The 23820-nt window shown below is 45.2% G+C and overlaps 6 protein-coding genes and 3 non-coding genes across 18 annotated transcripts; 6 read left to right on the top strand and 3 right to left on the bottom strand.

The window, feature by feature from the left end:
- Positions 1-50: 50 nt before the first annotated feature.
- Hsf (Heat shock factor) lies at positions 51-4382 on the bottom strand. 4 transcript variants are annotated; one of them, NM_001043091.3, is made up of 9 exons: positions 4155-4382; positions 3619-3856; positions 2752-2860; positions 1542-2689; positions 1208-1482; positions 1030-1135; positions 884-937; positions 718-793; positions 51-654 (listed from the first exon to the last, which is right to left on the bottom strand). In NM_001043091.3, the coding sequence occupies exons 2-9, from the start codon at positions 3826-3828 to the stop codon at positions 503-505; spliced, it is 2130 nt and encodes a 709-aa protein (NP_001036556.1). In that variant the 5' UTR covers positions 3829-3856; positions 4155-4382; the 3' UTR covers positions 51-502. The 4 variants fall into 4 exon arrangements, with proteins under 4 accessions (NP_001036556.1, NP_476575.1, NP_001036555.1 ...); NM_057227.5 differs by lacking the exon at positions 884-937 and having other exon boundaries at positions 3619-3843; NM_001043090.3 differs by having other exon boundaries at positions 1030-1482; positions 3619-3843.
- A 791-nt stretch (positions 4383-5173) lies between these two features.
- Pcl (Polycomblike) lies at positions 5174-9738 on the top strand. 2 transcript variants are annotated; one of them, NM_001274138.2, is made up of 4 exons: positions 5174-7159; positions 7219-7391; positions 7447-8521; positions 8589-9738. In NM_001274138.2, exons 1-4 carry the CDS (start codon positions 5672-5674, stop codon positions 8982-8984), a joined length of 3132 nt encoding a protein of 1043 aa, NP_001261067.1. In that variant the 5' UTR covers positions 5174-5671; the 3' UTR covers positions 8985-9738. The 2 variants fall into 2 exon arrangements, with proteins under 2 accessions (NP_001261067.1, NP_476672.1); NM_057324.6 differs by having other exon boundaries at positions 8589-9190.
- An 87-nt stretch (positions 9739-9825) lies between these two features.
- On the top strand, positions 9826-16939 carry pAbp (poly(A) binding protein). 3 transcript variants are annotated; one of them, NM_166265.2, is made up of 5 exons: positions 9826-10080; positions 11236-11420; positions 13161-14645; positions 14715-15022; positions 15090-15983. In NM_166265.2, exons 2-4 carry the CDS (start codon positions 11255-11257, stop codon positions 14966-14968), a joined length of 1905 nt encoding a protein of 634 aa, NP_725750.1. In that variant the 5' UTR covers positions 9826-10080; positions 11236-11254; the 3' UTR covers positions 14969-15022; positions 15090-15983. The 3 variants fall into 3 exon arrangements, with proteins under 3 accessions (NP_725750.1, NP_476667.1, NP_725749.1); NM_057319.5 differs by lacking the exon at positions 9826-10080 and adding an exon at positions 10525-10702 and having other exon boundaries at positions 15090-15366; NM_166264.4 differs by lacking the exon at positions 9826-10080 and adding an exon at positions 11123-11164 and having other exon boundaries at positions 15090-16939.
- On the top strand, positions 12550-12686 carry snoRNA:Psi18S-1347a. Its single transcript, NR_003806.1, has one exon. It is a non-coding gene; the product is annotated as a snoRNA:Psi18S-1347a (small nucleolar RNA).
- Positions 12748-12890, top strand: snoRNA:Psi18S-1347b. The gene has a single exon (NR_003807.1). It is a non-coding gene; the product is annotated as a snoRNA:Psi18S-1347b (small nucleolar RNA).
- Positions 12927-13072, top strand: snoRNA:Psi18S-1347c. Its single transcript, NR_002546.2, has one exon. It is a non-coding gene; the product is annotated as a snoRNA:Psi18S-1347c (small nucleolar RNA).
- A 105-nt stretch (positions 16940-17044) lies between the features above and the next one.
- Positions 17045-17745, bottom strand: EMRE (Essential MCU regulator). Its single transcript, NM_137450.2, has one exon. It carries the CDS (start codon positions 17628-17630, stop codon positions 17337-17339), a length of 294 nt encoding a protein of 97 aa, NP_611294.1. The 5' UTR covers positions 17631-17745; the 3' UTR covers positions 17045-17336.
- Positions 17746-17843: 98 nt separating this feature from the next.
- Positions 17844-21158, bottom strand: CG5742 (uncharacterized protein). 3 transcript variants are annotated; one of them, NM_001274139.2, is made up of 2 exons: positions 19170-21158; positions 17844-18914 (listed from the first exon to the last, which is right to left on the bottom strand). In NM_001274139.2, exon 1 carries the CDS (start codon positions 21053-21055, stop codon positions 19424-19426), a length of 1632 nt encoding a protein of 543 aa, NP_001261068.1. In that variant the 5' UTR covers positions 21056-21158; the 3' UTR covers positions 17844-18914; positions 19170-19423. The 3 variants fall into 2 exon arrangements, with proteins under 3 accessions (NP_001261068.1, NP_611295.1, NP_001261069.1); NM_137451.4 differs by having other exon boundaries at positions 18212-21158.
- A 293-nt stretch (positions 21159-21451) lies between these two features.
- adp (adipose) lies at positions 21452-23808 on the top strand. 2 transcript variants are annotated; one of them, NM_137452.3, is made up of 2 exons: positions 21452-22389; positions 22456-23808. In NM_137452.3, the coding sequence occupies exons 1-2, from the start codon at positions 21642-21644 to the stop codon at positions 23592-23594; spliced, it is 1887 nt and encodes a 628-aa protein (NP_611296.2). In that variant the 5' UTR covers positions 21452-21641; the 3' UTR covers positions 23595-23808. The 2 variants fall into 2 exon arrangements, with proteins under 2 accessions (NP_611296.2, NP_001286563.1); NM_001299634.1 differs by having other exon boundaries at positions 21502-22389.
- Positions 23809-23820: the final 12 nt, after the last annotated feature.

The following is a 23820-nucleotide window of genomic DNA, read 5'->3' on the forward strand; positions in this document are numbered from 1 at the left end:
AGCAGCAAACGAAGTTTCATTGTTCCAAAGAAAAAGTACACATTTGATTTCATTTGCAGCTCAACGCGACATTAAACAATTTATTTTGAAATAATGATAAGAGTAGTGTGTAAAATGTATAAACTGAAGCGTGCGATCTTAAATCGTATACGATGCGATCAGCTTTCACTGTACTCTCGATCGGTTAGTGCAAACTAAAAATCTTCTACCTGCTGAGCTGGGGCCCGCAAAATCCCGCGATACAAAATAAATCTAAATCTTTACTGATTCTTCGAGTCTTTCTACAACAAGAACTGGTTAGTCTATATATCATATATATAGTGCATAAGGCATATACAGATCATTCATATGATTATAGTGGTTATTAATGTGATTATCGTATGAATCAACTAAATGGTTAGACAGAGTAGGTGATGAAAATTAACGTGTCAAGATTTGCATTTAACACTAAAAACGATTTGTTCGCCAATTTAACGGCTGAGCTGCTGCTACTTAATATAAGTTACAACTCGTGACGTGGCGTATTTAAAACCGAACTTTGCGTCTGCATCTGGCGCCTGCTGGCCTCCTGGTCATTGTTGCCATCGTCCGTGTCCAAAATGTCGGACAGATCATACATGGGCTGATAGGAAATCAGTTCAGAGCCACTGGGTGCTGCTTGAATCATCAAATAGTTTAGTCTCAAGCGAAGGAATTAATACTGAATTCCGAACAAACCTTTCTTTTCACTGCTTATGCTGTCATTGGGAAACGATAGGCCATAGTTGTCCATTAGATCAGAGTCGTTAAACAGCTATAAAGTATACAAATAAATCACATTGTTAGTTAGTTCTGCAGGGGAATTTTCAGACATGAAGGCCAGATGTGGACGTTTTGTGCTGACCTTTAAAAGCAGCTCGTCCTCCGGCAACTGAAAATTGGGCGTCCTGCTAAGCGCCTAATCATGTAAATAGAACATAAGTTAAATAATCATCGAGTCGGACAAACGGACAGCTAATACAAGAAATTCTACTCAATGTTGATACTTACACCCATGAGCATGTTCTGATCAATGGCCACCCCATCGCCACGCAGCAGATCCTTCAGTGTTTCCAACTCATCTTGCATGCTTTCCAAGTGCCCGTGGAGTTCGTCACTGCAACAGTAAGAATTAGCCGCTTGATTATGGCTTATCCGACTTGAATTCGTATTCTTCTGGTCTACTAACACTGAGGCCATCCTGAGGAGTTGACTGTTGTTGGTATCGCGGTTGTTTCCGTTCTCAGCGCCACTGTATTTGGCCACAGCCATGCCCTCTTCCTCAGATGCTTGCGCCTTGGCCGCTGCCTTCGATGTCGAGGCCTGATTGGCATCCAGCAGCGTACTGTTGGTGGGCACATCGAAGTTGCTGGCAAACTTGCCGCTGCTCACTGTCGATTGCCCAAATTTTTGTTGCTGGTCCAGTTTGGCTGCCTCTTCCACGCCGTCGGGAAGCAGAGCGTCCTAAAGAGTTAAGAGAAAAGAGTTAGCAACTACCATAAGATGTTTAAAATGTATCTTACTTCAAAAATATCCGTCGGCATATCCTCACTGATGAAGTTAACACTGTACAGATCGTTCGCGGGAGTCATTAGATCCATCAGTCCGGAACTGTTCTCCGGCTCAGACTTTATAATCATTGGCTGGACCATCACATCAGGTTGCGTACTATGCTGGATGCTTGTCCGTTGCGCCTTGGGCGACGAACTATCTACGAGAATATCTCCAGCATCAAGTATAACATCTCCTGCCTGTCGTCGTAGCTTGTTGTTCTCCTTAAGCTGCTGACGCTTCTGCTGCTCCTGCTCCCGCACCATGGGCGTGGTAAGCACATTCTGCTCCTCGTAATAAGGCGGACTGTTTGGCACCTCCTGGACATGAGAATCGGGCGCCTCGGTGACTGTGTAGACATCATGTTGGGCCGGCGATTGACTCACACTTTGGGCCATGGGAGAAGCGGCTCCGCCTACTAGAATATTACCGCCAGCGGTTCCATTTCCCTGGAGCAGCAAGTCCTCCACACTCTGATTCGAATAATCGACGTTGTGCGAGCTAATGCTCATGTTAGATCGCGGACGCTCAACGGCAGGCGGAGAGACGCTCTCTTGGTCATAATGTGAGGCTGCGGTGTAGCCAGCCGGTGATGGATTCATCACCTCATCAAGAAGCTCCTCCCTAAGCTCGTGGATAACCGGTCCGCCGCCACTCTCGCTCTCGGTCTCACTGGTGGTCCGTGCACGATCAATTTCCGGCGTATTGTTGATCATCAGCTGCACGTGGCGTTTCACGCCAGACATGTTGCGCGACGGTTGCACAATGGTAATGAGGAACTGGATCAGTTTGTTGACTATTTGTTGCTGCTTAGCGTGCTTTTGGCGCAGGCTGGCTATCTCGCGCCACAGCACTTCGTTCTCCTGTTTCATGGCGGAGAAGCGCGAATCCAGATTGTCCTGACGACCCCGCATGACTTTCACATCGGTGAGAATCTTCGACATGGCCTCCGGCTTCAGGACACCTTTGTCGTCACCATTTTTGTTGTTCGATATTTTCCTTTTGATTTGGTCAAGTAGAAAAGGCGAGTTGCGCTTAAAAAATGGGTGCGAAAATTCAATCTCGTCGCGATCAAAACGTAGTCCGCCATTGTCAATAGAGGTGATCTTGTGGAATCCATCTGCAAAGCACAAATTTTTTTTAGTTTTCAGTTGATGTTTCAACGATGTTTCATTTACTTACACATATTCAATTGCCTTATGAAGCTGGCCATGTTGTTGTGCTTGTAGTTTAGTGGCAATAGTTCCTTGGCGAATTGCGCTTGATTTTGTATAACGAAACTTTGGCCATCCTGCAAAAATAAAACGAAAAACGGAAGCGATATGAGAGTTGTGCTGATATGTAGTTGCCACAAACCTATTAGCGGTTGGCCGCAAACCAAAACCGATAAGCAACGAAAATAATTAGCTAATTGTAATTATATCTATAGATGCAAAACTATAGTTACGAGCCAAAGCTGGAACTAGTGTTCTTATATAATGTATAAAATGATCGTTTTAAAAAAATTCGTATTTTATAAAATTTGTCAACTTTTTCATTTAAAATTCAAATTTTTGTGAGATTTTTATGCGTGAAACACGCTAAAAATATTGGATTTGAAAATTAGATTATGTTACGCTCATACTCACATATTAATGAGTATATGTTGTCGACAAAAAATGGTAGGCTATGCTTATCAATAAACTCTTCGTTAAGAGTGTGTGGTAACCTAAGTGAGAACCAATTACTCTTATCTTAAATGAAAAGCCAACTGAATGACCAAGGGAAATTATTCGATTGTCAGTTGGAGATGGAAAATTTTCCAGAGTTCACGCACGTACGCATGCAAATGGCAACATCGACAACAACAACAAGATGAGTGTGTGGGGAAGGCAACTTGCATACGTGCGATGCGGCATGGGCAACAACAAAACAGAGAGCGAAACGCTACAAAGAGAGCTTGAGACACCTGCATGGCCAAGTCATTGTTGTTGCCATGCTGATTAGCGGTATGTGGTGGGAGGGGAGTCCCTGGAAAGGTAAATAAACAATATGGCGGCGTAGGCTTACCTTGGTCCAGCAAATCAAGCGATTGGTATCGGCATCGTCCACCAGGCGCCACAATTTGGCCAAAAAGGCCGGCACCCCGCTTCCGATGGCCGCGGCGTCTCCGTAAGAGTGCATTCTCCTGGAAGGCAGCTGCTCCTCCTCGTCTTCTTCCTCTTCCTCCGATTCGTGCTTGAACTGCACGGCTTTAGCGGATGAACGCGACCTGGACATAAAGTGACCAGCAGCCTGGAAAGGAGTACTACTCAATGAATTCACTGCACACCAACACCAACACAAACGCTTTTTTTCCAGTTTACAGTTCACTTTTCCACGCCGCTGTATGTGTGTGTGTTTAAGTGTGTGTATGGGTGCGGGAATCAGTGTGCGTGTCCAGGTACACCATACATATGTAAAATGTACATATGGGTACAATTTTGATGTGAAAGTTGCAGCTCTGATCGAATCGAATGTTTTCGGTTGCAGCCAAGTGCGTCATTCGAGCCACCAACTTGCACAAATGGAGCTCCAGTTCTTCTTCTCCTGCTCAACCTACTTACCTTAACAATTTTGCAGCTCACAAACCTTTCGCGAAGTGAAAAACTCGCGTTTTACTTGTTTAGTTTAGTTATTACACTTCACTTTCTTGGCGTACCGCTTTTGTTTTACACAGTTCTTCGGTTTTTAAGTGCTTTTTCGCGTTTTATTCACAAGTGAAAATTTAATGAAACCTCCGTCAAGTAAAATTGCTTCTGTTCGCAGCGTGACCAATTTGGTAAAAACCTATCGAACTAAAGTTCGCTGCTATATATACCATTGCTAGCTGTCTGCTTGGTCCTCTGGTTTTTATCTAGTATTTTCTGGCGCGCAACTTCGTATTCATATAATTGACCCCAATTACTAGATGATCATTATACTAAAAACTTATCAAATTCTGTTATTTGTTTTTAAAGCTAGTATTGATATGTGTACCCATAACATTAATTGATAGGCAACTGTCGATTTTAATACGGCAGACCAAAGGATAGGGATTTTAGTATTTGGTATTTTCTATTTGATATCTTTAAGATAATTATGAGTTAAAATTAAAATTAGTTGGTTTGATTTTAGATAAGTTGTACATAAAAGCATACAAAGGGCATACTTACTAAAAAAATTAACATTCATTTTGAAATTTCTATAGGATTTACTTTGACAATCAAAAAGTTTTACCTTAATATAAATGTTAGTTTTATTTTTTTTAATTTGATTTAATAATTGTCACTCTACATTTAAAATGTAAATTATGTATGATATTAACGTTTTTGAATCTTTAGGAAATATTTAAATGTATTTTCTAGTATTTTCCAGGACGAGACCGCTGAGTCTTTGCCGGCACAGTGGGGATAATTAAGTAAATTTATGGTATATTTTATACGTTTCGATATATTTAAAAATATAAAAATGTAAAATTGTGGTGACAAATTTCCAATATTTCTTTATTTATTTTAATCAAGTTAATTTTATTACCATAACATACATAAGTTGTGGTAGATTTATATATGAAAATGTAACGAAAAGAACAATTGTTGGATGCGGTCACACTGGTGGGCATATGTTGAAAAATGGCTGACACAAATTAATTTTCAAGTGATTTGTTTTGTGCATTTTCGCTGGTGTTAAAGATGAACTTGGGACAACGACGTTCAAAGCCGATAGCCGAATCAATAAGAGCAAAATGCTAATTTAATGCACGATTCGAAACACACTTAAAGGTGGGTAAATCGGCAACCGAAACTAGAAGTGCCTGTGGTGCGTGTGGAAAAGTACGAATGAGGAAGACACAGAGAATACAAAAGGGCCCGCTCTCCAGTCCGTATGTGTAGCAAAAGTGTGCATGTATGTGTCGGCGGGCAACAACAAATTCGACGAAAAAGGCGCCAGATTAATGAGCTCGTGTTAATCAGCGGGAAACAATCGCAAAATCAATGAAAAAACGGGCCGCGAAAAGCCGGCAAATCGAACTGAAGATCCATATTTTTCACAAAAGACTGCGCACTGGAAAAATCAACGCATCTAGCACGCACACACAGCCGCAATGATGAACAACCATTTTCACTTGCAACACGATCATCCACCGCAGAACGTGGCACATCCGTTCATGCAACAGCCGAGTACCGCTGTCCCATCAGCTCCTCCGGCCACCTACGGCTACTTAGCACAGCCAGCTGGCCAGCAGCCGCAGTGGATGACGACCACCTACCAGATCCTGCCGCCCAGCGTAGGACCTGCCACGGTGGCCAAGCGATACTATGCCACCACTGGGCCGCAGACCACGCATCCCACACATCCCAGCACCATCCAGATCACGAACAGTTTCGCTCAGCAATCAACGCCACCGAAGCAACAGGCGGCAACAAGCTGCAGCCCATTCAAGGCCAACAACATACGAATCATCTCGACGGCGCCAAGTGTATACAGTCTGAATAAGCCGCCACAGGAAGCGCACTCCACATATGCTCCCGTTCAGTCGTACTACTTGCCCAGTGGCGGTGGCCAAACTGCGGGACAAATCAATCTACTGGCGGCCAGCGGAACTGGCAAGCAACTGCAGCCGCCGCCGCTGGTGCCTGTGACCAATTCCACCTCACCGCCCTCCACCGTCGTGTTAGACCGCATAAACATTTGCATCAATAACCACTATACGGAGACGCCCACTTCGCTAAGTTCATCGCTTACCACGGCCCAACAACCTTCGCCCATCATACCGGCCATCCAGCACAAGGCCATCCTGCCCCTCATCGACAGCAGCACGGCGGATAGCAGCAGCTGCAGCAGCAGTTCTGTATCCAGCAGCAGTTATAGTGGTACCGCGACCACCTCAGCAGCAGTTGTGATTGTGGATGAGCCGGATTCTACGACCACAACGCCACAGACACCGCCAACTACGCCGGAGGCCATGAGTTCACCCGGTAAAAGTTCGCCCTCGCCTCCGCTACTAGCCACGCAATCGCTGCTCAAAGGCGTCAACTCAATGAAGCCAAGCTTCAAGACCGTCGAAGCAGCACCGCCAACGCCGCCAACACCTCCATCACCACCACCACCGCCGCCGGCACCACCAGTTGCCGCTCCCTCGCCAGCGGTCACGTATGCGCTTCAGGAGGACGTCTTCATCAAATGCAACGATGGCAGATTTTACCTGGGCACCATTATTGACCAGACAAGCGATCAATATCTTATCCGCTTTGATGACCAGTCGGAGCAATGGTGTGAACCGGATAAGCTGCGCAAGCTAGGTGGCGGTAGCTCGATTACCGCTGGCGGAGGCGGTGCCTCTACCACGGAATCCACGAATACCTCCCCCAGTGGACCCATGTGCGTGGCCTGCAAGCGATCGGATATCGAAGATGTGGTCGAAATTTGCGAGCGCTGCGGACGTGGCTACCATCGTGGTTGCACCGTTGAAATTGTTACTGGCAGTGGAATTTGGAGTTGCAAACGCTGCGCTAAACCCATGAAAATGCAACAGCCTGTCAGCCATAAGATCACAAAACCAGCGGGAATTTGTCGCCAGTTGCCCTACCATGTGAGTATTCTACGAACCCAAGCCAGCGGATTAGATTCTTAATCCGGTTTTACCCACAGGCGGATAAGCTCAGCTGGGATGAGAAGCATCGGGTCAACGAAGAGCAGATCTACTGCTACTGCGGCAAACCGGGAAAATTCGATCACAATATGCTGCAGTGCTGCAAATGTCGGAACTGGTTCCACACCCAATGCATGCAGAACTTCAAGAAGAAGCTGCTGCGCGGCGATATGTACGTATTCAATTGCTTTACTGTGATCTAAACTGAAATGAATCTCATTGTCTAGGTTCTTTGTTTTCTGCTGCACGGTCTGCAACAATGGCATAGAATTCGTTCGTCGTATGCAAATCGAATGGGTGGATGTGCTCCACATTGCACTATACAATCTGCGAAAGCATCAGCACCAGAAGTACCATCACCTGCTAAATGACATTTGGCCCTTCATACTCGAGCAGCGCCACCAGCTGCCTATCTGCGAGAAGTGGCGCACACTGCCCGAAACGGCACTGATGGAGCGTCTCAAGCAAACCCTTAAGGATTACTCTGACAGATTTGTTTGCGGCAGGGAGTTTAAAAGGGCTCCGGCCTTCTATGCACTGAGACACAGTGGCCCGCCACACATTCCCAAGGTATTCCTTGAGCCCCACGAGGAGCTGTCCGATGAGCTGCTCGAAAAAAGATTTAAACTAATGCTCATGCCCGAGGAGCCTGATGAAGGTGCCAACGAGCTTCCGAAAAGAGTTCCCAAAGATGTGTATGAGTTTAATACAGATGAAGATGACCCAGTCGAGACCAGCGAGGACGAAATACCCATCAAACAGATTATTGAGAAGGCCAAAAAGCAGGCCGCTCAGAAGGCCGATAAGCATGATGAGTTGCCACTGAAGCCGGACCTCGCCGACGACAATGCCAACGATGGCGATCCCGGCAAACTACCAGCTCCCATTCCACCTCTGCTGGACGCAAACAGCAGTCGGAAGCGCAAGGCTTTCCGATTGTCCAAACGCTATGACAACAGCCGCAATCACTGTGATCTATCATCCGACGAGAATTCAAGCAGCAGTCGGGGAACCAGTTCGTTGGACCTCATCATACCACCGCCGGTCAACTTTTTGGGACGCAACAATCCATTCCTTATGGCCACTCCCAAAAAGGCGTCGCAGGGACGAAGTATTTCTGTGGGAACTGGAGTCGGAGTAAATGGCATCATAAACAGCATTTTCAAGCTTAAGGGCACCTCCAAGGAGCAGCCGCGCATGGTGCGCACCATCAAGCGAAGACTGAGTGCCAAAGACATTACGATAGGGCCCAATCAGGAAGTGCGCAGACGACGCACTCGCCGCCTGACCACGGCCATTGAGGTAAGAGTTTAACTAACAACAATGTAACTATAATGTTTGAGATGTTTTTTTCGTTTCCACTTAATAGGTCATCAGCACCACCACCATCAATCCCATACCCAGCCACTACCTTCCTATCTATGCCAAAGATCTGCAGCCACCCGCGCCGCCAATGGGAAAGCCGACACATGGGCGCCTGTTGCGCCAGCGACCACAGAAGCAGTCACCCAGCCAAAGCCGCCGGAACTCCACCAGCTCGACGGCAACCAGCAGCAGCAGCAACGGCATTGGAGCCCCAGGACATTCCATGCTGGACTTGAAGCAGTCGGTGAACAAGTACTTTGGTGGCGCTATGAATCGCATAGATGCTGGTGAGCCCTTTGCCATTCGGGCCAAGCGGCGCATGGGAAATGGACAGGTCCAGTACCTGGTGGAGTGGGGCGGAGATACAGCGACAACGGCGATTGGATTGCTTGGAAATTGAACCCTTTGGCATACCGACTCATTATGAATTTTATATTCTTCATTTCCATTATCATTTCTTTTCGTTATTATGTATTAATGAACGCTGCCAACTACGGGCCTCTTTATTTGTTAATGTTTAAAAGTTTATTACCAACCCACTGCCAAAATAGAAAAAGATTGTTCAAAATATTGGTTCAGCATTAAAGCGATAAAATGTTAAATTGTAAAAAAAAAAAACGAAAAAAAAGCAAAAAGCAACTGAATACAGGTTATAATTGTGCAATGGCAGTTAAGTGTTGCAGCAGAACATAAATAAGTTTTCACAAAATTGGTAAAAGTATTACAAGATTAATCTGGAAGCCTATGTAAAATTCGCTGATGAATGAAAACGTATTAAATAATGAGAACAATTCAGTTAAGTTCAGTACTGTACTTTAGCGATACGCCACGCCCATGTATGTTTTTGAAAAATATACCTTCAAATGGGAAAACTCACAAATCATGTCATGCATACAAAAAAAAAACAATTGATATACATACATACACACAAATTTAATAAAATGTAGGACTAGTTCAATAATTTTCACCCATAGTCTAGGCAAAACTACACAATAATGAATTAAGCCAGTACGTTTTATGTTTAACTATTAAATGCTACGAAAAATCAAAATTGAGTTGAAAGCAAACTAATTCTCAAGCCAAGTAAATGTTTGGCCAAACCAGATCGAAATATGTTTAATGAAGTATATAATGCCCAAATAAATGTTTCCGAAATGTCAAATCTTTTAAGATTTTACTCAGGACACGCCAGTAGGCGCCCAAAGTGACACTTCGCTTTGAAGCTTGTCAGGCACCGACGCCTCACACCGCTTCATTAGGTACTCGATCGCCAGATAGGGCACATGCACCAGACGTTCAAAACGGGAAAAAGAAAAAAAAAATTATCCTCAGCCATCCTTGAATGTGGTCTATTTCGTAAAAACAAAAACACAAAAAAAAAACTTAAAAAATTCTTCAATCTCTGTAGTGCCGATTTCCATCGAGAACGAAAAGAAGTACTCAAGCACTTCTCGGAGTGTCGACTTGCAGCCTCATCGCTTTATTCTCTGATTTAGGTAAGTTCGCACAGTGGGGAATTACAAAGATGGGATTCGGTTTTCGGAGCATACGCTAATATCTGTGCAGTGCCAAAAAATCATTTTCTAAAAGTCTACGCTCATTTTTAAAAGAAAAAAAAACTGCATTCCTAATTTTGGATTGTGTTTTATGAGACAAAGTATTCAAGGACATTGGCGAAAATATCAGAACATAAATGAAGCAGAGTTACCAAAGAACCCCTGAAAATGCACAAGTATTTCATGTTTCGGGAATTAGCTAAATATAAAAATTTTTTATGTGTGATGGCTGGCTTTTTTGAAATTCAAAATAATGCTTCGTAATTAGTAAATTGTCCTCACGGATTTTTTAGTGACATTTATTTGTCTCTAACCCTATGTGGCAGCATTGTGCAGTGGGATTTAATCGATACTTTGTGGGGTCATCGCTAACGAATCTCCTCTCTATGAGTCGTGTAGAGTCCGTTTACGTGAGCGGTCGTGGATTCGCTTTCAGCACACGGCTTATCACATATTTTTTGTGAAGAAAAAACATATAAAAAATAAAAAAAAATATTAAAACACAAAAACGTAACAAAAAAAATTGTAAAAAGTAGCAAAAAAAATCGAGCGTGTTTGAGAAGTAAGTACAGTGTAAAGCTATTGGTTACAATGGTGTAGAGAGTGAGAGGGCGCAACGCACGACAAAGCGAATAGGGAAATTTTCCTTTCCCATCGAAATTTGCTTTGTTTGCGGTCGTTCTTCGCTCAAAGATGGCGTCTATAAACGCCAGATTGCCCGCAAAATAGTGGTCTAGGAACTAGTTGTCGCATATTTTCGAGAAAATCAAAGAATTCCCCAAAATTCGATCAGGCAAACGCGTGTCTATCTTTGTGTCTGTGTGGAAATTTTCCAACACGAAGAGAAATAAAAGGGGAGAGCAAAGAGCAACAACAAAGCAAATGCCAACGTTGCCATGTCTACCGACTGTCACATGTACCAGTGTTGCCACCCAGACACACAGACAGAGAGACGAATAGAAGACCGAAAGCCACGCCGCTTTTTTTCTTTCTATTTCACCGCCTGCCTGGTCGAATCCATCCGGTCCGTAAAGATTAAGAAAAAACCCAAAATTCAGTGTCAAAAAAGTGGAAATTAATTGTTAAAAATTGCAGGTAGACCTGATCACCAAATATGGCTTCTCTATACGTCGGTGATCTCCCACAGGACGTCAACGAATCGGGACTTTTTGACAAGTTCTCGTCTGCTGGTCCAGTGCTGTCCATTCGTGTCTGCCGCGATGTGATTACCCGTCGCTCGTTGGGCTATGCCTACGTCAACTTCCAGCAGCCAGCCGATGGTGAGTAATCCCCGCAAAAGTAGTGTAATTTTTTTAGTCTTACTGCCCGCAAAAGTAGCCCCCTTCCGCGCGAAACAAAGAAAACACGTGTGCAGTTTTGCACTCGCTTACTCACACACGCACGCACACTAGCGCATGTCATACAGTGGGGCTAAACGCAAGTCCAAACTGGACTTTATTGAAAGATGTCTTTCATAGGAGACCAGATAAACGGCTTCCAAGTGTTTCATAACTTGTTCCACAGTGCACTGCTTACGTTAATCTCGTCGCGCACACACACACGCACTCAATTCCCGCCAGTGTGTACACACACACACATGATTATATCAGTTCCAGTTATTCTGGATGTATACGATTTGTGCGGGGGGATGATGGGGGCTAAACAGCTGGCTCGTGGCACTCATCAACTGTTCGCCTAGAAATTTCCGTCTCAATTTCGCACAAAATTGCAATTATGATGGAATAATATGGTTCCATACTGCCCAAACTGCTTATCGCAGCCCCGCCCATTGGTGGTTTCATTGTTTCCTTGCCCGTTCTTCTCGTTTTATTCGTGTGATGTGTGTTGTTTCCAAGCGGCAAACTTGCGCGCACGCACACGCCGACGCGCAAAAACATGTGTTCATTGTTGTTTGGACCATTTCTTTTTGGCCTTCATCTATTTTAGGTTATATTCCATTAACTGAGTTTCCGCACGTTCGCTCTTTAGTTTTCGTACTGCCTCCAACTTTTGTTTTGCTTTCACTTTCTCATATCTTCCATACTCTCCGCATTCCATCCATCAACACTTCCAAATTCTTGACATGTCAGTGAACTGCTTTTCGGCCTCTCTTTTAACCATCAAAATCTTGTTTTTACAAAAAACGAAAACAAAACTTTCACTGCGCATAGTTGGTGCTTCTTCGATTCCCGTTGTTCGCTTACATTTGTTTATTCAATTAAGCGCACAATGGCACAAAGCTGGCGGTTGGTGATGATTACGCTGCGTGTGAAAGTCTGTCGCATTCCAGCAAGTTTCTTGAACTCTAGCTGTTAAGGTTAGGTTGGAAAAACAGACCTTTCAAAAATGATACCATCTCGTTCTAGACTAGTAACACCCTAAATGTTTTTCTTTTTTCGATTCATATCTCGCAACTCCTACCCATTGGTTGGTCAGATTTATCTCTTTTTGACACGACTAAGATTCAATGTTGCCAGAGAAAGCAATGCAACTTACCATGTAGATGGCTGATCTATGCCATCCACAGAAGTAGAAGCATAACAAACACTAAATAATACATCATATGATTAGACTCGAAGGATTATGCCCTTTCTTATCTAAGCTTCTAGCAACTTCTACCCATTGGTTGGTCAGATTTAACCCATTTTGACACGACTAAGATTCATAGTTGCCAGAGAAAGCAATGCGACTTACCATGCTGATGGGTTTTGCATACCATCTGCATAACAAACACTCAATGTATCACATGATTAGACTGATAAGATTGTCCTTGTATTTAGACATCTAGCAACTCCTACCCATTGGTTGGTCAGATTCAACCCTTTTTGACACGACTAAGATTCATAGTTGCCAGATAAAAGATCAGACTTGACTTACCATGCACTGCGCTGCTTTTGCTCATGGCCAGTGCAGAAGTTGAAGAGTCACATTGTTATTTAAGCCCCTTCAACTTATAATGATCTTGATATACCCAAATCGTGTCGGTAGTAACCAAATGTTTTCCCGATTTTCATCAACAGCTGAGCGTGCTTTGGACACCATGAACTTTGACCTGGTTCGCAACAAGCCCATTCGCATTATGTGGTCTCAGCGTGATCCTTCTCTTCGTCGCTCAGGTGTGGGCAACGTGTTCATCAAGAACTTAGATAGGGCCATCGACAACAAGGCAATCTACGACACTTTCTCCGCCTTCGGCAACATTTTAAGCTGCAAGGTAGCCACCGATGAAAAGGGCAACTCAAAGGGCTATGGATTCGTCCACTTCGAGACCGAGGAGGCCGCAAACACGTCCATCGACAAAGTCAATGGCATGTTGCTCAACGGCAAGAAGGTCTACGTGGGTAAGTTCATCCCGCGCAAGGAGCGCGAGAAGGAGCTGGGCGAGAAGGCTAAGCTCTTCACCAATGTATATGTGAAGAACTTCACTGAGGATTTCGACGATGAAAAACTGAAGGAATTCTTTGAGCCCTACGGCAAGATAACCAGCTACAAGGTCATGTCCAAGGAGGATGGCAAGAGCAAGGGCTTCGGATTCGTTGCATTCGAGACAACAGAGGCTGCTGAGGCGGCCGTTCAGGCTCTCAATGGCAAGGACATGGGAGAGGGCAAGTCCCTGTACGTGGCTCGTGCCCAGAAGAAGGCCGAACGCCAGCAGGAGCTGAAGCGCAAGTTCGAGGAACTGAAGCAGAAGCGTCACGAGTCTGTGTTCGGCGTTAACTTGTACGTTAAGAACCTGGACGACACAATCGATGACGATCGTCTGCGCATCGCGTTCTCTCCATACGGCAACATCACATCGGCCAAGGTCATGACCGATGAGGAGGGTCGCTCCAAGGGATTCGGCTTCGTGTGCTTCAATGCCGCAAGCGAGGCTACCTGCGCCGTCACCGAGCTGAACGGTCGCGTCGTCGGCAGTAAGCCGTTGTACGTTGCTTTGGCCCAAAGGAAGGAGGAGCGCAAGGCTCATCTCGCCTCGCAGTACATGCGTCACATGACCGGCATGCGTATGCAGCAGCTGGGACAGATCTACCAGCCCAACGCGGCTAGCGGCTTCTTTGTGCCGACCCTTCCGTCAAATCAGCGTTTCTTCGGTTCCCAGGTGGCCACTCAGATGAGAAACACACCCCGCTGGGTGCCCCAGGTGCGTCCCCCAGCAGCCATACAGGGTGTCCAGGCCGGAGCTGCCGCTGCTGGTGGCTTCCAGGGCACAGCCGGTGCGGTGCCCACTCAGTTCCGTTCGGCTGCTGCTGGCGCTCGCGGGGCACAGCCTCAGGTGCAGGGCACACATGCCGCCGCTGCTGCGGCTAACAACATGCGCAACACTGGAGCACGCGCTATTACTGGCCAGCAAACTGCAGCACCCAACATGCAGATCCCCGGAGCCCAAATCGCTGGCGGTGCCCAGCAGCGTACTTCCAACTATAAGTACACCTCAAACATGCGCAATCCTCCAGTGCCACAGTTGCATCAGACCCAGCCAATTCCACAGCAATTGCAAGGAAAGAGTAAGTTTTAGGTCGACTGAAAATATGCACAATTTGTCACTAATGGCACCATTGCTATTTTTCTTGCAGATTCTGAGAAGCTCATTGCCTCGTTGCTGGCCAACGCCAAGCCGCAGGAGCAGAAACAGATCCTGGGCGAGCGTCTGTATCCGATGATTGAGCATATGCACGCCAATTTGGCTGGTAAGATCACCGGCATGTTGTTGGAGATCGAAAACTCTGAGCTCTTGCACATGATCGAGGATCAGGAGGCCCTTAAGGCCAAGGTGGAGGAGGCTGTGGCCGTGCTTCAGGTGCACCGCGTCACCGAGCCCGCCAACTAAGCTCGAACAGCTCAAGCGTATGAACATTTTACAAGAACACTTTACACCCAAAAAGTAAGTAGTCTACAAATTTTCCGAAAAGTTCAAGCTGTCTAAACTCGCCTCTCTTTTGTCCTTGCAGTTTTCCACTAATCTTTCAATACATGAACAACAAAAATTCGCATTCACTGATGCTTTGCGCAGGGGAGGATTGCCAAGGACACACAATTAACACAGAAAAACAAAGCGAAAAATCTACGGCTTTTTCTTTTCTAATCCCAGAAACATCAACAAAAGCAATTTCAATCATTTAATTTCGAACGCATTTACGCAAGTACACGAAGCAAAAGAAGAAAGTCACGCAATCAAATTCTGCAGTCCACTTATAAATTCTTTTTTTTTACATAAACATGTTAATTAAAAAAAAAAACGGAAAAATGTGAAATGAAAAAAATTTCGTTATTGCTTTAACTGGATCGATATTATTTTGTATGCGTATAATGAAAACACCAAAAAACCATTGCAAAATAAACAGATTAAAGCAAAGCATACATGTAAACCGCTTCTTGCAAGTATTGAAATTGTGTTTTAAAAATTTTAAAGAAGTTTCTAGTGTTACATACATATTGAGTTTTTCGTACACTTTTTCCATCCACACTTTCAAACAACAACAAACACGAAAGCGATATGTAATTTTTTTCAATTCTTTTTTCTCAAATTCAAACTTTAAGAAAGCTTTGTTTAGAAAAAGAAACGCGACAACCATACACTTTTAAAAAAGCAAAGAAAAAACAAAAAAATTGCAAAAGAGTTAAAATAAAAACGAAAAAATGGAAAGCAAACTGTGCAGAGAACAGAAGAATAGAAAGAAAGAAAGAAAAAGAAAACCGCAAGAATATGAGAGTCAAGTTTTTGCTACTTTGAAAAAAGAGAGAAAATACAGAATACCAACAGCTGAAAAAATATGTTGACAAATGAAAACAAAACATAAATCGAAAAAACTACAAAAAAATGGCAAAACCTATGTAAAAACAGCAAAAAAAAAATAATATATATAAACACAAAAACACACACACAGCAACACACATATTAAACAACCACAACATATATGAGAAATACAAGAAACACATGAAAAGCGCTAAAGCGTAAACAACTTATGAAGCATATTAATAAACAACAAAAAAGCAGACAGGATTTTTATGATTACACTATTATCCGAGAGAAGGAAAAACATGCATACATTTATAAACATTTGCAAGAACATATATGTATTTAATGAGAAGGAGCTGGTAAGTCGCCTCGATTTCATTTGCGTTCCGATTTCTGTTACAAAGGATATCGAGAGTTTTACCAGTAAATGATGTTTTTACACCATACATACATAAAATGATATATTAACGCAAGCGGAAGTAAGAAATGGCTTTCGCTCTGGGCAGTGAAATACATATTTTTTTATTAAACAAATCGAAAACTAAAAACAAATAAAAACCCAAGGAAAAATCATTGAAAAAATTGCAAAACACAAAACCACATGTATGCAGAAAATGCAAAATTATTTAAAAAAAACAAACAAACAAAATAATGAGAGTAAAACAGAAAAAAAAAACATAACCAAAACCCGAATTGGAATGTTAGTTCAAGGGAAATTGCGAAGAAGAAAACTTTTACTTTTCACGAAATATACGCAAGTCAACACACTTCTATATATAGCAGATATATATATGTATCCTTATATATTAAAGCGAAATAAAACATAATTTGTATGATTAAAGAAAATAGGATTCTTGAAACTTGATTGCCCGTCTTCGAAGCAAAAGCCCAGCAATTAAAACCATTTGAAGAAATTGTAATAAATGCAGAGAGAAAGTCCTTAAAACATACCTTTGTACACCCAACAAATTTAATTACAATAAAATTCCACTTCGGCAAAAGCGAGTGTTTTCATTTTTCAGCGGAATGTGGGTGGGATGGATTTTTATGTTTAATATCTATTTAATATTAACATACATATATGATATTGCTTTCATATGAGATGAGATGCCATATATGTATGTAGGTTGTAGCAGAGCATTATTATATAATAACAGACAGGTTTTAAGCATAGTCGAATAAACTTTATTTAATTCTAGTACATTCAAGTATTTAACGAGCATAGTTAACATTCAGAAAGCGAAAATATCAAAGCGGGACTTGAAGAATACACGACAATACACAAAAAATGCAAGAGCTGCGCGGATTCTTATATATGTATGTAGAAAAAGGAGGCTAATGGATGAACAAATATATGGCCGTGAGCTGGTTTCCTCTGCGTGGGAGAACGCCGCGTTGCCAACACATTTATCCCGACTAGGAGGCACTCCCACATGGAGATTGTCAAGTGTCCGGATGCTTAATCCTCGTCGTCGTCGTCATCCGCGGGCACGAACAGATCGTTCTCCTCCAGAAAGTTGGCCACGTTCTTGCTGATGGTGGCGCCCACGAAGAGTCCCGGTATGACGGCACAGAAGATGGCCAGCAGGCCGAATGGCATCTCCTCGGGCTTGGGTTTGATGGCTCCACTGCGAAAGTACACGCTGGACATGTGGCGCTGCAGGATCCTTAGGTTATGGGGGTGTTCCGCCACCCGGCGCGACACGCGCTGCAGGGCAAGGCTAATGGGAAGTGCCAGGCGTGGGACAATCATCTTGGTAGGCTTCAATTATCGCTTATTTCGTTTCAAAAACAAAATTTTGTCTCAATTTGTGCGTATTTTGTGATTCAAGCAGCTGATTCAGCCAGTAGTAGTGTTGAAAAGCGCGCACAGGCGGGAGAACACCCCCGCCGGGCAGTGTGGTGTAACGGTGAAGAACGCCCGCCCAAATTCAGTTTCAAATCCCAACGACTTCCATTTGTTTATAAATAAAACACAAATTCTCTTGGGTTTGCACATTTACAGTTTGTGTATATAATTATTTTTTTTAGAGCGTATACAATTGCTCGGTTCAATTACAGTTAGGGTGGCCACGTATAAATATAAATGTTTCAATAAATTGCCCTTACCTAGTAAAATATACTGATTTTTGCTTACATCAGAATTCTTGTGAAGATGTGTTTTGATCTAGGATTACGGTTTAAAAACAATTTCATTTGATTATCGCCTTGATTTGACCTAAATGGATTGGAGTTCTATAAACGAAATAAAAAATTGTGTCCGAATAAAAGCAAGCAATGGCAGTTATACATACATAAATACATGGTGGTGTTTAGTCATATTTTTTTTGTTTTAAAGAGGGCAAAATCACAGCAAAGCAATGCGAACCGAAACTAAATCGGTGCTAGCTGGTTTTGTTGATTAACAAATACAAAGCAAGTACAGACGCTCTTTGCAGTATAAATAATTGGCTAAGATGGAACTAAATAAATACTTGGTTACATGCGTATGTATAAATATTTATTTATAATTGATTTGTGAAGCTGCTGGTCTCAGTTTTGCGCACTTCTAAATACTTGAGACTATTGCGAGGAAAGGCGAAATGGAAATGGTTTTGCGATCGATTCTCTAGTACACATAGCCTAAGTAGAAGAAGAACGCAATTGTTTGATGAACGTTCTTCAAGCGGTTACGTGGATTCTTTTTTTTTCGATTTCGAAAACAAACATCTGTCTTCTTTCCCAGTTGACCTTAAAACTATGTATGAAATTGCACTAAACACGGAAAGGGGGTATGGACATAAATAAAATGATAAACGTTTTGCGAAACGATCGGATATTGGACAACATCTAATCACTTACAAACTAAAAACTTAGCAAATTGCTGCTGTCAACGTGGCTATCAGCAAGCAATTCTGCAGATTGGACATTTAGTTTTACCTTCGTACCGCCGCGATTATCGGCAGATACGAAAGGCAATTTGGGAAAGTGATCTTCTGGATTCCTCGCCAGTGGAGCAGCTGTTTTGGGACCGCACCCCACCAATTAGGGTGGCAATCTGAAAACACCATTTGAAGTTGATGTGATTCACTCGGGCTGTTAAAAATGACGAGCCTGTGCATAATAAATACTACTAAGTAATGACCCTTCTTGCGAAGGCGACTAAAAACAAATACAGTACATAACAAAACGTAAATGTAAAATTGCAATTTTCAGAGCGTCCAATTTGGATTTGGACCGGGAGAGTATGGGATTCACTCATGGTGAAAATTGCAATTTTGTGTGTGGGTGTTTTCCTCTTAAGCATACATACATAAACAAGCCGCCCGCGTTCGAGCTGTATCCTCCGACTTTTGCTGGAGTGATCACTAAACGCGACATGAAATGTGTGGGACAGGCGGACAGGCAGAATGAGAGGCGTGTGTCGCGGTAGACGCCTCATCAATCGAACTCCGCAATGGAGGGCGAGGACGCATTGCGATTCAAGTCGACATGAACGCCAGTCGCTGCTCCAGTCGGTCCGCCGGTTGCTGCTTTGGCCTTTGGCGCGGCTTCTCCGTCGCCTGGTCATAAGTCCTGAAAGCGACGCACATCCTCCCAATAGTGCGATGGCACCTCGAACATCTTGGCGGGGATGTTGTCGCGGAACTCGAATTTTTGGAACGTCACCTTGGCGGTCACCGTGTGCAGTACGGGTATCTCAATCTTCACGGGAAAGCCCGTCGGTAGCTTCAGCGTGACGAATTCGCGCAGCTTGTTGATGTGTTTTAGGGGTGCCACGACTTCCAGAACGTCCAGCAGCATATCCACGCTAAGTGGAAAGTCCTTGCTCATGGCTACCGTTGCTCGCAGCGTCTTGTTGGATTGCTTGTGCACGGGTGTCCGACCCAGTTGCGGGCACTTACCGACCTCCGCATCGAGATACTGTCGCCAGGTGACTGTGGGAGGCGGCGGGGCCTGCAGCGAGCTGCGACGCGGCAGCTCCGGCAGTGAGATGCCATTCGGAGCCGTTGGTGTATTGGTCTCCGGCGGCGTGGCCGTGTGCTGGCTGCCTAGACTGGAGCGACGCGTATCCGGCTGCTGGCTGGCACCCTTGGTAATAGTCTCGACAATGGCGCGGTTCTTTTGTAGATCCTCGTGTGACAGGTGTTCCCGCCTCTTACGCTGCTTCAGGATTAAGCCCTGGATGGTGTAAATTTCGCACTGGTATTGGCCCCCAATGAGCTCCTTGCGATTGGCGCGGAATATCCATCCGCGTTGCGCCCGTGCGAACTGAATCGTCTTGGTGGACATCTGGGTGGCCAGTATATCGGTCGACATGAGCACATCCACCTCATCCTCCATGTCTGATTCCTCGTATCGCAGCCGCTGAAAGCATTCCTGCTCATTGTCCAACAGAACCAGCGATTCCCTTGCCGGCGCCTCACCTCTAAACAAGAACGATATGTCCCCTCGCTCCCAACGCATATCATTGAAGTCCACCAGTGTGGTGTCCAAACGAATGGAGGCGCCCGACTTGTAAAGCCGGCAGATGTCCGAGGGCAGGATGCGGGAAACCAGTGGCAGCCATGATTGAAAATCCCACTTGAATTCCATGTAGAAGTCCTGCATCTGGCGCAGCGCATTGACCAGCTTCTCGCGCCGACTCTCCATGTGTTCGCGGGACTGCAGCTTTAGCATTCGCAGCACCTGGGTGATTGTCTGGCGGTCGCCGTAGCTAATGGCCTCGGACAGCGGGGACCAGCCCTCATTGTTCTTGATCTTTACGGGGGCGTTTTGGGCCAGAAGCAAACGGACAGCGTGCTTTCTGCCCAGCATTACGGCCAGATGGAGTGGCGTATTGCCGTGCTTATCCTTTCTACCCACTTCGTCTTGGGCCGTGCTCAATAGAAGTCGTCGCTGCAGCGACTTGATGTCGTCCTCGAAAACACTCCGGTGCATAGGAAAGTCCAGGGCCTCGGATGCTGGCTTCACAGTGGGCAGTGGCGATGCTGCCTTTGCTGTGGGCGCAACGGCGACCGTGGGGCTGGTTTTGTCAGGCGGGCGCTCCGCTGGGGAATCACCGTCACCATCGCCGTCTCCATCCTCGCCCTCACCGGCCGATTGGTACTCATCGGAATCCTCGCTCGACGTGGACTTGGCGTCCGCCGTCGCCTGCTGTTTGTGCTTGTCGCACTCGTCCTCCTTTTCTTTGGACATGTCTTAGCTTTTCAGTCAACGTCGCGTCTTCCGTGGAATTAAATAAATCAATTCGATTTTTTTAGTTTATCTGGCAGTGTTACCAGATGGTAAAACTGTTATAATCCCTCAAATGTTTTCCACCATTTTCCAGCCCTTAAAAACGGTCGGCTAGAGCGGAACTTGCAATTGGCTTACATTTTTTTACTATACGTAAAACCTGTTTTTTTTTGTTTGTTCTTTTTTTAAGCCATAATAGAGTTTAAGAGGTTTTATAAATGAATTTACGTTTGCCTTCGTAGGCGGTTTAAGTCAGTTGTGTGCTAGACTCTACTTAATCTTTCACTTCTCGGGTGTTTAAAAAAAGAAATACTTTTTCCATAACTGAAATTTGGTTGTTCGATCCCGTAAGCTAACGCAAACCGTTACGGCGATACGCGCTGGCCTGGCAACGCCGCGCACAGGTGTCAACAACAGCAAAGTTGTTGATGGAAGGGGGGCGAAGCGGGGCAGGGGAAATCAGCGAATGCAAAATGAATTAAACGGAGAACGAGACGAAAACAAACGGAAACAAGTGTCATAATCCTATCCACAGCAGTCGGAGATAATGTCGAGCGATGAACTGTATCGCGTAAAGTACTCTAGTTCGCGCTATCAGCGCCAGCACACGCCCTTGAACGCCAGCTCCTTGCATTGGCAGCGCCAGCAATACGGTCATGAGCTGGACGAGATGCTCCGGCGACGTCTGCTGGCATCGCCGGCCTACGTGGACAGGCTGGAGCAGGAGGCAGTGCTCGTCGGTCACGAGGGCTGCGTCAACTGTCTGGAGTGGACCACTGATGGTATGTGGCTGGCCTCCGGATCCGACGACTATCGTGTGATGATCTGGGATCCGTTCCGAAAGAAGCTTGTTCATGTCATCAGGACCAAGCATCTGGGCAATGTGTTCTCTGTAAAATTTCTGCCCAAGACCAACAACAGCATTGTGGCTACGTGTGCAGCGGATAAGTTCATCTACGTCTACGACATCAACGACCCGAACGAGACCCTTTTTTCTTGCATTTGCCATTTTTCTCGGGCGAAGCGCTTGGCCACCGCCCAGGACTCGCCGCACGTCTTTTGGTCGGCGGGAGAGGATGGTTGCATCCTGCAGCTAGATATACGTGAGCCACATCGCTGCCGTCCCGAGGAAGGTATTGGTGTCAGGCTCTTGAACCTGCACGATCAGTTGGAGAACACAGAGGCCAAATGTCTGGCTATAAATCCCCGAAGGACGGAATACCTGGCCGTGGGCACCAACGATCCCTTTGCCCGGGTGTACGATCGCCGCAAGCTGCCCTCCACCAACGGCAATGGTGAGTACTTGAATTTGTAGGCGCTGCAGCTCATACATATGCATATTGAACTCTTATCCCTTTAAGGTCTCTCTGCCTGCGTGGCGTACTATGCACCCGGACAGATCGTGAAAAACATCAGCCGGAACATTGTCCACGAGCCACGGGGAATCACTTATCTTACGTTCAATGGCAATGGCACAGAGCTTTTGGTCAACATAGGCTGCGAGCACGTCTACCGCTTTGATCTGAATCACGCTGAGCCTCCGGTTTTCTACGATCTGCCCGCCTTCACATCAACACTCGTTCACGAGGAGGAGCCGGTGAAGATGCCACACAGAAGTCGCTCGCTGCCAACCGAAATAGAGGTGTATAAGAAGGAGGGCAATGACTTTCTTGAGAACGGCAAACTTGTAGATGCAATTGATGCTTACTCAGCGGCTTTGGCGAAATATCCACAAGGAGAGGTCCTCTATCTGAACAGAGCGACGGCTCTAATGCGACGCGGCTGGTTTGGTGATATATATGCGGCACTTAGGGACTGCCACGAGGCCCTGCGTCTGGATCCCAGTTATGTGAAGGCCCACTTTCGGCTGGCCAGGGCATTGCTTGAGCTGCATCGACCCCAGGATGCGGATCAGTGCTTGCAGGCACTAATTCAGCGTTTCCCCGACTTCGCCAACAATCACGGCGTGCTCATGCTGAACAAGGACATCAAGGAGAATCGACGACAGTCAAAGAGCCCCGAGGCACCCGAGCTACAGCCGGTGGAAGTGGATGATGGCTTCCGCTACCTGCGTCTGAAGAACGCCGAATATGATCTCCGTTCCACGGCACGCGACTATATGCAACGCTATGTGGGCCACTGCAACGTCACGACGGACATAAAGGAGGCCAACTATTTGGGCAGCCAGGGCGAGTTCATAGCCGCTGGTTCGGATGACGGCAACATGTACATTTGGGAGGGAGACACGGGCAAGATACGCGCCGTTTATCGGGCGGACAGTGCCATCGTGAATTGCGTGCAGCCGCATCCGAGCATCTGCATGCTGGCCACCAGTGGCATTGACCATAACATTAAGATCTGGTCGCCGTGCGCCGCCAGCGCCGAGGAGCGACCCAATCTCGTGGCGGATGTGACGCGTTTCGTTGAGGATAACCAGGAGAAGATGCGCCTCGATCCATTCGAACTGCACACGCGCAATGCGTACTGTTTCAATAATTAGGAACTGTGGCTTATTGTGCATCTTGATCTATATTGGCTGCATGCATGTGCAACAGCAAGCGAGATCCAATCGGCAATATATCAAATATTAGTGTAATTTAAGCTAAGCGAACATATTTTTGTTAATTTGTAAACGAATTACTCTGTATACAAAGTACGAAGCTTATGAAGGATGTTATGAAAGACTATTAAAATAAATGCAGACATGCAAATCGACCGGTTTTCGA

This window comes from Drosophila melanogaster, chromosome 2R (genome assembly GCF_000001215.4).
Source record: "Drosophila melanogaster chromosome 2R".
Lineage (NCBI taxonomy): Eukaryota > Metazoa > Arthropoda > Insecta > Diptera > Drosophilidae > Drosophila > Drosophila melanogaster.

Coding starts and splice junctions, on each gene's coding strand:
- CG5742 (NM_001274139.2), bottom strand. CDS start 21,055: ATGTCCAAAGAAAAGGAGGACGAGTGCGACAAGCACAAACAGCAGGCG.
- adp (NM_137452.3), top strand. CDS start 21,642: ATGTCGAGCGATGAACTGTATCGCGTAAAGTACTCTAGTTCGCGCTAT. Junction 22,390..22,455: donor GCCCTCCACCAACGGCAATG/GTGAGTACTTGA, acceptor TATCCCTTTAAG/GTCTCTCTGCCTGCGTGGCG.
- Pcl (NM_001274138.2), top strand. CDS start 5,672: ATGATGAACAACCATTTTCACTTGCAACACGATCATCCACCGCAGAAC. Junction 7,160..7,218: donor GTCGCCAGTTGCCCTACCAT/GTGAGTATTCTA, acceptor TTTTACCCACAG/GCGGATAAGCTCAGCTGGGA. Junction 7,392..7,446: donor AAGCTGCTGCGCGGCGATAT/GTACGTATTCAA, acceptor CTCATTGTCTAG/GTTCTTTGTTTTCTGCTGCA.
- Hsf (NM_001043090.3), bottom strand. CDS start 3,828: ATGTCCAGGTCGCGTTCATCCGCTAAAGCCGTGCAGTTCAAGCACGAA. Junction 2,861..3,618: donor GCTTGATTTGCTGGACCAAG/GTAAGCCTACGC, acceptor TTATTTTTGCAG/GATGGCCAAAGTTTCGTTAT. Junction 938..1,029: donor ATCAGAACATGCTCATGGGT/GTAAGTATCAAC, acceptor TTACATGATTAG/GCGCTTAGCAGGACGCCCAA.
- EMRE (NM_137450.2), bottom strand. CDS start 17,630: ATGATTGTCCCACGCCTGGCACTTCCCATTAGCCTTGCCCTGCAGCGC.
- pAbp (NM_166265.2), top strand. CDS start 11,255: ATGGCTTCTCTATACGTCGGTGATCTCCCACAGGACGTCAACGAATCG. Junction 11,421..13,160: donor CTTCCAGCAGCCAGCCGATG/GTGAGTAATCCC, acceptor TTTCATCAACAG/CTGAGCGTGCTTTGGACACC. Junction 14,646..14,714: donor ACAGCAATTGCAAGGAAAGA/GTAAGTTTTAGG, acceptor TTTTTCTTGCAG/ATTCTGAGAAGCTCATTGCC.